The 11044-nt window shown below is 40.5% G+C and overlaps 1 protein-coding gene across 3 annotated transcripts; it reads left to right on the top strand.

Moving 5' to 3' along the window:
- The first annotated feature begins 389 nt into the window (after nt 1–389).
- Nucleotides 390–11015, top strand: nup54 (nucleoporin 54). 3 transcript variants are annotated; one of them, XM_049604510.1, is made up of 16 exons: nt 390–402; nt 969–1104; nt 1608–1724; nt 2684–2767; nt 2936–2971; nt 3511–3597; nt 5765–5923; nt 6559–6785; nt 6869–7056; nt 7190–7386; nt 7476–7530; nt 8379–8472; nt 9214–9321; nt 9498–9617; nt 10238–10348; nt 10526–11015. In XM_049604510.1, exons 2-16 carry the CDS (start codon nt 1047–1049, stop codon nt 10652–10654), a joined length of 1770 nt encoding a protein of 589 aa, XP_049460467.1. In that variant the 5' UTR covers nt 390–402; nt 969–1046; the 3' UTR covers nt 10655–11015. The 3 variants fall into 3 exon arrangements, with proteins under 3 accessions (XP_049460467.1, XP_049460469.1, XP_049460468.1); XM_049604512.1 differs by lacking the exons at nt 2936–2971; nt 3511–3597 and having other exon boundaries at nt 10526–11014; XM_049604511.1 differs by lacking the exons at nt 390–402; nt 2936–2971 and having other exon boundaries at nt 979–1104; nt 10526–11013.
- Nucleotides 11016–11044: the final 29 nt, after the last annotated feature.

Here is an 11044-nt window from a genome sequence, read left to right on the forward strand (position 1 = left end):
GCAGATTGCAACTAGCTGAAACTTCTCTCGTGCCAATTGTGAACCCCTACTTAGGGGGCTTCAGTGTTCATTGTTAGGAGGTGTTTACCAGGAGCTGAATTACAGAGGTCTCAAATCAAAAACAAATGGACCTGCTGATTTAAACCGCCCAAAAGGCTTAAAAAAAAACAGCTTCCCACAAAAAAAAATAGAAACTTTTTGTAAAGCTCTTGTCGTGGAGGAGCTGCTGACTACAGTGGTCAATGCAAAGATGCGAATGCCCCTATCTAGAGCCAGTGATCGGTTTGTCCGATGTGGGCTACTGTAGAAACGTGGTAGACTCCATGGACAAGGACCAGCTGCCTATATAGATATTAATGGCTTATTCTAAGGTCATGAAAACACTACAATCCTTATTTTCAGGTGATAATACACTAAAGAACACATACTTATTACATTTTATTCAATTTCAGCCAGTATACCCCCCCAAATCACACACTCTGGTCCATTACGTTTAGGCTCTGATGTCTTGATGTAAGTGTAAAGAATAATTTCTGTTGGTATTTGTGTGATGATAAAGATTTAGAAGGTGGCAGAATGCTATGACGTACACCAAGGGACAAAAGCAAAATCATTTTGAAAAACTGTCCGAAACACCAGTAACTCTTAATGATCTTTTTCACAATATGTACTGGTTTTCAAAAACTTACCCCTTTGACTAAGATAATATATTTTCTGTGGTTAGGAAACAGATAACTAGGCACCTGTGGAGATCCATAATTGTCTTGTGTTGCATTGAGAACTTATAAATTGCCTCTTTTGTAAGTAAATAAATTAATATCTATATAAATAATAATAATAATAATAATAATAATAATAATATTTTTATTATTATTATTAATTATATATCATCAATATTATCCTAGCAAGCCCCACTACTGTAGCTGAATTAATAACTGATTATTTTTAAGTAGCTATCTCTCATGCAGACTCTAGATGGCGGTAATGCGCTGTTATGGCAGATAATAGCTGCCGGGTCTAAAGCGGAAGAAGAAGAACTGTGTCTGATGACAGCAGTCAACATGGCGTTCAGTTTTGGCGGCGCCACGAGTAACCCAGCTGCAAGTAAGAGCATTTTAATCTAATTTGGGAGTATTTTAATGAGGGTGAACAAATGCGACTTATATGTTTTGAAAATACCGTTGTGTGCCCATTAGCAGAGACGTTATATGGCCAACTGCGCACTCCAAGCTTCTGGCAAGTTAGCAGTCATGACGGTTGGATTATCCAACGCTTAACGTGATACAAAAATGCTTTCTATAGCTGAGGCAGTTAGTTGTTTACCTACATATGTGATAATCGTTGTAATGCTAAAGTGACTTAGGCTTCATTGAAAGAGCATTAGCTTGTCAGTTAATTAATGTTCATTACGCTTTGTGTACCGTTATAATGTAACTTAGCTAGTTCCTGGCTAACGTTAGCTGTTTTGGCTAATGACTCCTCACAAGTTGAGGGGTCCTGACAAAGAATGAGCTGTCATCTTGTGAAATCTTCTGCAGCTGTAATTAAACGTTACTACCACGACAACTAACGTTAACACTCACATCACTCTCTTTGTCCATGTGAAGGCACGTCCGGATTTTCATTCGGTTCATTTGGTGCCAAAACCACAGCATCATCAGCAACATTTGGGTTTGGGGCCGCAGCCCCCACCACAACCACCACCGCCTCATCCGGATTCGGCAGTAAGTTCAGAGATTTGATCCTCACCAAAGGGGGGCATTTCTCCTCACCTGTGACCCGTAGTAGTCACAGCTGCTCGGCTGTGGTGTTGGTCAGTGTGACTGGAGACATGCAGCATCTAATGTTAGCTCTGTTTGGGACTGTGGGTGCAGTTTATTAGGGTTTCATATGAGAGAAGGCTGAATGGGTGGAGATAAAGTGGCTGTACGCCTGTGATAAAGACTGGTTGGGCTTAAGGCTAAGTTTACACTTGTGTTATAATACACAGAAACACACTGATGATGAAATACCCATAGGTATACCATATTAAAGGTCCAGTGTGTTAGATTTAGGGGGATTTAGTGGCATCTAGCAGTGAGGGATGTCTGATAACTTAAGATCAAGACTTACACGAGGGTATTACTATGAGATGAATTATTAGCAGAGGTCTCTTCCACTCTTAAAACAAATGAACCCAGTGATTCAAACCAGTAAAAACACTGAATGAAATAGTTTCACAGCTAAAAATCCGTTTTTCTGACACTGCTCGTTGTGGAGCAGCTGCGAACCATGGTGGCCAACACGAAAATGTGAATGGTCCTATCCAGAGCCAGTGTTTGGTTTGTCCTTTCTGGGCTACTGTAGAAACATGGTGGTGCAACATCATGGCAATCTCCAATGACGATGACCTGCTCCCCATGTAGATATAAACAGCTCATCCTAAGGTAACAGATACACAACAACAACACAACTAAAGAAAATGTAGTTATCATATTATATTTCTGCCAATATATCCCCCTAAATCCTTATTATCTTAGGTATGCAAACTAAGGAACGGTTTCCATATTTGATATTAGTGGGGTCTTTACTTATGAAGAAAAAAAGTTGTGTTGACTTTTTAGACATTCTTGTTGTTGTATCTGAATCTAACTGTGTCCAAGTCTGCCTGACTGTCTATTTTGTGTCCACCTTTTCTTCGTAGCTCTTACTGCCCCTGGTTTTGGGGCTGCCACCACCACTGCTGCTGCACCAGCCACAGGATTTAGTTTTGGCTCCACCAACACTGGTAAGATGCACGTTATGTACAAAGTAAACCTATTTTTAGTCCTTTCTCTTTAAAAGGTACCTGAAGACTGTTTTTACGATGAATGAGCTCATACAAGGCGTGAGTTTTTGTTATTTAACTCCTCCATGTCATTCTCTCTTTCTCGCTGCCTGCCTCCGCTGGCTGCAGGATTTGGGGGGCTGGGAGCTGGAAGCACCACGGCTGGTGGGTTTAGTTTTGGGGGGTTTGGTTTAAATGCCAACCCAGCAGCAGTCAGCTTTAATGTGGGGTGCTTTGGTACAGCAACCACCACTGGCACTGTTTTCAATTTTGGTAATAGCCTGGCTAGCACAGGTAGATGACCTTTGTGATTGATTGATTAATCAGTACAGTCTGTGTCTGTAAACACACACATTTTCATCCATTTTCATATCTATGTGGTGCAGTGATTTTTCATCTCACGTGTTGCATTGTTGTTTCCATTTGCATGAGGAGGCAAAATGTTGAATTACGCACTCATCTCATTTGATTCTTAAATAAGATTTTGATATTCTTTGTAAGACAAATAAACAATGCTAGATGAAAATTAAAATCAGTTTTCCTTTATATTAATCTTAAAAGCTCAGTCATGATTTTTCTCTTCTGCTATATATGAAATAGTCAGTGATTTCATTCTTTTTTCTTTCCTCCATTTATCTATCTCTAACCCCCTTTTTGTTTCACCTCCTTTATCTCACTTCGGCATGGTTTGCTTTGTACCTCAGGCGCATTTGGTGGCTTTGGGACAACTACAACAACTGCTGCTGCGCCGGGTTCCACTTTTAGCTTTGCTGCTCCCACCAACACCACAGGTCAGCAGTGTAATTTTTAACAAAAACTATGAACTTTCCCTTCTTCTGATTGCAATTTATGTTTATGTGCAGGACATAGAATATGCAGGCACATAACATTTAGTTTTTAAAAAGAGGTCAATTTTGCCCAATTGAGGCAGCAATCATCAAAGCCAGGGTTTTATCAGCAGTATTTACTTTCTGATAAAAACAACCACTTTGAATGAAAAACTATTTTATCAGTTGGCTAAATAACAAATCAGATCACTTGATCTTCCTATGACGCAAGTGCTTTCTTTATGAATGTGTAAATACCTTCTGTTCTGTGACTGCTTTCGAAGTTCAGGGCAGAGGTCCTGTTATGTGTTTTATTATGACTGTTAACATGTTTAAAGTGTAGAGGTACAGTTATTTGTTGCATTAAAAAGAAACCATGAACTTTAGTTGAGTCCTGCAGAAAGCCATATGTAGATCAGGTTAATAATTCAGGATCTTAATACAGTATTTAAGATGAAAATTTGAAATGGTTTTTAAAAAAACCCAAAAACAAACAAAAAAAAAACTAGGGCTGTCCCGAACAACACTTTTTGGCAATCAAAGCTTCAGTGAGAAATATCCATGATTAATCAAGCTTGCTGTGGTAGTCATAATAGCTAAAAAAAAAAAAGAAAAATACTTTGATAGATGACTAAGCTAGAGGGTTCCCACGGTCATGGTAAACCTGGAAAAGTCATGGAGTCTCATGATTACGTTTTCCAGGCCTGAAAAAGTCATGGGATTCATAAAAATCATTTCAAATGAATTTTGTTGTGTATAATGAAACTATTCAGTAACCTAATAGAGTTTGAATCTGATATAAAATAAAATATATATCACAAATCCTTTAAAAATGTTATTGAAAAGTTGTGAAATTTTGTCCATGAAAATGTGTGGGAACCCTAAAGCTAATACTTCTGGTGTTTCAGGTGATTTGCAAAGCCTGTTGTAGATATTTGTGATATGATAGTTTCCTTTGGCATATTTGGTACTCAGCTTTTGGTGGTCATCTTTGCAAATTTTTGAAATTATTCCATACACTTAATGTTTTTGGAGTCTTGCTAGCGTATCTGTAAACCTGTCACTTGTGGTCAAACTGTCAGTAGTTCAACTTCAGTAGTGCTGGACTGCTGGTGACTGACCAGGATAGTCCGGGGGATTCGTTCAATTGGGCAGGGAATGCAGAAAAATTTCACACCTTCATGTGGTTCGGTTCACTTTAACACTGCACTTTTTAAAGCAGACCAAACCGCCTGGACAACGTCAGGCAGTTACAACAGCTGCTCGTTTGGGGGCGGTATTGCCCTAAACGACCACTGGCCAGGGAGAAAAAAAAAAGCACGAGGAAGAAGAAAACCGGGCGCATCGATTGGCCAGGACAGAAAACGGAAATCCTTTGTGGGTAGCCAGAAGCAACTGCGATATATATATATATAGTCCTCTGACCATTTATCAATAAGCGCATGCACTTCCTCACTACTCCACGTCTGCCCACACGACATTCTCAAAATTTTTCTTTTTTTACCCTGCTTCTCCCGGTTCACACTGTTGGCTTTGCTAATACACTGTGCTCTACATCACTTCCTCTCTTTGGTTCACTTCCTCTCTTTGGTTTGCTGGATAGTCCATTTGCATTTCCCACTGTAAGCAAACCGCACTCCTGGCCCAATTGAACCGAGTCCCCCGGACTATCCTGGCGTGAATGTGCCATAAATTAAATGTCCTGGTCTGAGAATAACTACAAATAATTAATATTGCTGCACAGTGAATAATGCTGGATAACTATTTCATAATTTTATGGGATCTTTGAGGTAATGCACATATATCTATAAAAGGAAAAGGAGTTTTTGAATACTGATTTTGACGATCACTGTGGCAACAGTCAAAGCTTCAAAGCATTCGGGTTCAGCCCTAAGGAAAACTGATTTGGCTGGTCTGGTTTCAGTCTTCTAAACCTGACTCCTAAAGCCAACAAATAGCTGCCATAAGATCTCTCAGTCACTCTACGCTGTATATAAGTCCTTCCCGTTGCTCATGCAGTGATCCCTTTATAAAGCTGCAGCATATTTCCCAAGCACTGTAGACTTAACTGGCATTCAGTAGCGTTAATGTAGATATTTTCTCACTGTGTTGGCACATTCTTCTGTTTTAGGAGGCTTGTTTGGTAACACGCAGAACAAAGGGTTTGGGTTCTCCTCTGGGCTTGGCGCTGGGACCACTGCTGGGACAACAGGATTTGGAACTGGATTAGGAACAACTGGCCTGGGTGGGTTTGGAGGCTTTAACATCCAGCAGACTCAGCAGCAGCCAGGTGAGACCCTGTATTTCCAGATAAGAGTTTTAGTGTTTCCGTGTGAAGATAAGAACATTATGACCCAAAACAAAGCGGCCATTGCTGAACATTGCATCTTGTATCTGTAGTTTGTTTTTAAAATTAGTAAATGAGTAATTTGGCCATCTGTTTTTTAAACGATTGTCATAAATTTGCACAAAAGAGCACATTTACCATGGAAGGATAAAATGACCTGAAACACAACTAGCATAATAGAAACAATACATTCCACTTCATGATCCATTTTAAAATCAAGTGTATGTCCAGCAGCATAATAGTTTTTGCAGGCTCACATGCAACCTTCCACATCAATTCTGCCAATGGTGCTGTACACCTCTTGTCCCTGCAGAGGGCGACAACAAGCAGAAAGTTAAAATTTCAGCTTTAACATCATCATCAATTCAACAGTGTGTAGCCATAGGAGAAATATGAGAGGGTGCAGGTAGTGTAAAAAGCTGGAAAAAATATTGATGACTTTACTATTATTATTAAAAAAAAAAACCGTACGCACTAAAGTCGGTAGTTTTGCCCCTTAAACACAGACATACTGGTGTTTCACTTACTGTATAGATTAAGACGGTCTGACCCATTTTACCTCTCATTCCCCCGACCAGGAGGCTTGTTCGGCCAGCAGGCCCAGCAACAGGGTCAGGCTCAGCACACCCAGCTTTACCAGCAGGTCACTGCTCTGTCAGCTCCCACCTTGTTAGGAGACGAGCGTGACTCCATCTTAGCCAAATGGAACCAGTTACAGGCTTACTGGGGCACTGGGAAGGGCTACTACAGCAACAACAGCCAACCTGTTGACTTCACCCAGGAAAACCCATTCTGCAGGTTCAAGGTAACGGTGGATTTTTTGAGTGAAGTGTTGTTAGGTTCATTTGAATGTTATCAAACAGTAGTCCTCTGTTTTTTGTGTCCTAGGCGGTGGGCTATAGCTGCGTCCCAGTGAGTAAAGATGAAGATGGTTTAGTGGTCTTACTCTTTAATAAAAAGGAAGCTGATGTGAGAGCTCAGCAGCAGCAACTGGTGGAGTCCCTCCACAAGGTCCTGGGAAGCAACCAGACACTCACTGTCAACGTAGACGGTGTCAAAGCCCTGCCTAGTGACCAGTAAGTATTACTACCACACACTTGTTTTTGTTATTACTTTCAGAAGAGATTTTGTGCTGTAAGAAATTGTAATAGATAATAAATTAGTTATGAACAAATGTTGGGACTTATTCATGATTTTTCTGTCTCACAGGACAGAGGTTATCATTTATGTGGTAGAGCGTTCCCCTAATGGCACCTCCAAGCGGATCCCTGCCTCCACACTCTTCAGTTACCTCGAGCAGGCCAACATCAAGGTCCAGCTCACACAAATCGGAGTGGCCATGTCTGTCGCGCGCACAGAGCTGTCTCCAACACAGCTCAAACAGCTGCTGCAAAATGCACCTGCAGGTAAATCCATGGTTGTGTCATCCTCTCGCTTATATCAACAGATTGTTGGTATTTGATTTAGTTCTGAGGATGTCGTCTCTTCTCACCAGGAGTGGACCCCATCATTTGGGAGCAGGCTAAGGTGGACAACCCTGACCCAGAGAAGTAAGTTGGTTAAGCTCGTCTGTTCAAGATTTCCCATAAAGGGTGGTGTATGAATAACGTGGGGAGGGGATAAGACTTATAAATAGAGAAGATTTGCGTTTAGATTTTTCCCCATCTTTGCAGTATTTCACCATACTGGGTAACACCACTTATTCTCATTCTGGTATTTTAAATCTTTGGTCTTATCCTTTAAATTGTGGCAAAAATGACTTTGAGTCATGCTAACTTTACACTCTCCATGTCCACTGTAGAGATTTGAGAAACCTGAACACACTTTGGGGAAAGTCCAACAGAGGGAAAAACAGAAATTAGCTTCTAACTTAACTGCGTAGGGATCCACCTCTGGAGCAAAGTTAGAATGACCCATAGTCAGACTGGCCACTTATATGACACTAAGACCTATGTTAGAAAATGCCTGACTCCTCCTCTTAATAATAAAGTTGTGCTTCCATAAAAATACACCTGTATATTAGCAGAAGTGTGATCCATAAAATTGTTTTGGTTTGTTTTATTTCAATCATAAAAGCAGTGTTCACATGCTTGCCCCACCTTGACCAATACAACAGCAGCTCAACCAGAGCTGAGACCGAATCTAGTGCCCTTCAGCCATATACCATAATTGGAACATGATACACTTGTAAAAAAAACCCTTTATTTTTTTTTAAGTGATATAGAAGTTTGACCACATAACACCTTAATTCTAACAAAAGAATGAAGATCTCTATTTGTTTCCTGACCGATGTCCCTTATTCCACAACCTTTTGTGGCTTTTTGTTGTTTACAATAAAAGAAAACTACATGTTAACTTTCTGTGGTAAAGCATGTTGTCATTTTACGTCTGTCTCCAGATTAATACCAGTGCCCATGGTGGGTTTTAAGGAGCTGCTTCACCGACTGCAGATCCAGGAGCAGATGACCAAACAGCACCAAACCAGAGTGGATGTGAGTGAAAACACTACTGTCTGTTACTGCCAATCTTAGTTCTCTAAATGTTAAAAAAAAAAAAAAAAAAAAAAAAAAAGACATGGGCACAGCAGCTTCCCATTATCAACAAAGGAATTTTGAAACAGGTTTTGTGGTGTCAAGGACGGAGTACACAGATGTCAAATTCATGCAAGCTGCCAACAGTTTGTTTACAGCTGAAATTGCTATTACAAATACAGCTGCAAGTGTCAGTATGAGGAATCAGAAAATAGATGAATAACTAACAATAAATAAAAGTAAATTGCGTCACATTTACAATTTATATAAGCAGTTTTTATCTGTTAAGCTTGGTTTGGATTTGAGGATATTTACACTAGATATATCATGTGAGAATAAGAAGGTAACTCACCAGCTGTGCACTGACAGAGGGAGAACTCATATAAGATTTACTTGAAAATCCTTACTTGGGTCAATATCAAAAGCAATGTAAATGCAACATGTGTGAAACTATACATCTCTTGTTCTATCCTGAGCAAAATATCCAAAAAAAAAATAAATCCCCAAACATTAAATATTTCTGGAGTAAGGCAACAGGGCAGGAGTTGTTTTCAGCTTTGTAGGTCTAAAAATAAAACCTGAAATCAGTGGAGAAATGCTCAACATGGCTAATGTTTTCCTCCCTTCTGTTCACACACACACACACACACACACACACACACACACACACACACACACACACACACACACATGGACATGCAGATTATCTCCAGTGACATCAGTGAACTGCAGAAGAACCAGGCGACCACAGTGGCCAAGATTGCCCAGTACAAGAGGAAGCTGATGGATCTCTCTCACAGGGTGCTGCAGGTATTAACCCTTTTCCCAGGAAAAGCGAAGTGACCTTGATGGTTACGTAGAGTTTGACTGAATGCCCTGGCACCATCTGTGTCTTTCCTTGCTTTATCCATTTCCCTCCAGTATTTCTTGACATATTTATCACTCCTCCTCCTCCTCCTCCTCCTCCAATGTTATTTTCCTGGCAGGTGCTGATCAAACAGGAGATTCAAAGGAAAAGTGGTTATGCTATCCAAGTGGATGAGGAGCACCTCCGGGTGCAGCTGGACACCATTCAGTCTGAACTAAATGCCCCCACACAGTTCAAGGTAAGTGTGTCCAAACTCTAGCAGTTGTAAATGCATGCTGACAGAGCTCATGTTTTCTTTCATTAAGCTTTCTAGACTTACCGAGAACTTCCTAGACTGTTTCTGAAAGACCAGTTTGTAGTTTACTTAAAGTATTGAGTACTGAGTTCTCTTGGAGTGTTCACATATGTGCAAAAATGCTGAGTCACCGCTCTGAGTCCATTTAGAGGGCTGAATAGGACCAAGTGCGAAAACACTCTAGTGTCACTCCCCAAAATACATTGTGGTGTTTTTCACATTGTTTGAATCCATGTTTGCTAGCAATCAGTCTTTGTCTTTCCTGCTATTGTCGGTGCATTCCTGCATATCTTGGTGCGTTACCGCCACCGGTAGAGCAGTGGATTATTGTGACACCATTGGCAGAAATGTGTGTTGTGCCACCCATGAGATAAACAAAACTTGAGAGCCACTCATAGGCTCCACTGTGCAACTAGAGGGCAAAAACTCCACTGGTTGGGTTCTGATTGTATTTGTGAATAAACACAGTGTTGTGGTTTTGGTTGTTGTTAGAGATCAAACCGCTATTTGAGATAAAGCGTTCAGTGGATATTTTACATTCTCTGTATTGTCTTTTCTGCCAGGGTCGGTTGAATGAACTAATGTCCCAAATCCGGATGCAGAATCACTTTGGAGCTGTGAGATCAGAAGAGCGCTACAGTGTTGATGCAGACCTTCTCAGGGAAATCAAACAAGTGAGTTGACACATTTACAGAGTACATCTTATTTTGACGTCTGTGCCCTGTAACTCTAGTTTCACACCTGGATGCACAGGTCTCTAGACCATGATAAGTCTTTAAAATTATTATTATTATTTTTTTAAGATTTCAGGCATCTACTGAAACACTTTTCCTTTCTTATGTCACTTTCAGCACTTGAAACAGCAGCAGGATGGTTTAAGTCACTTGATCAGCGTCATCAAAGATGACTTGGAAGACATCAAACTCATAGAGCACGGGCTGAGTGACAGTGGACACATGAGAGGAGGCATCCTGAGCTGAGTCCACCCTACCAACACACACATACATATGCTCTCAGTCCTCTGAAAAGTGGATTGGCTGTCAATTAATCTTGAAGCAATTTTTTGCCTTCAGGTTTGATCATAGCGGGGCATCTGAATTTGGAGACTTCTCTTTTATTTGTCACAATTTTGGCTGGTTTACCAGGACTCTGCCCCGTTGTCTGTACCAACAAAACAATGACTGGTTAATCTGTGCTTTCCGCACTGATGTAGAGCGCTTGATGGAAAGACTCATCATCGTCTAATAATAGCTGGCTTTCCTTATGTTAAATCAGATTATGGATATAAGACTATGATTGTGACTGACATGTAAACAAGTTGTGGGATTGAGTGTGTGTTGGGATTGAATACATTGTAAATAAATCTTTGT

This window comes from Epinephelus fuscoguttatus, linkage group LG18 (genome assembly GCF_011397635.1).
Source record: "Epinephelus fuscoguttatus linkage group LG18, E.fuscoguttatus.final_Chr_v1".
NCBI lineage: Eukaryota > Metazoa > Chordata > Actinopteri > Perciformes > Serranidae > Epinephelus > Epinephelus fuscoguttatus.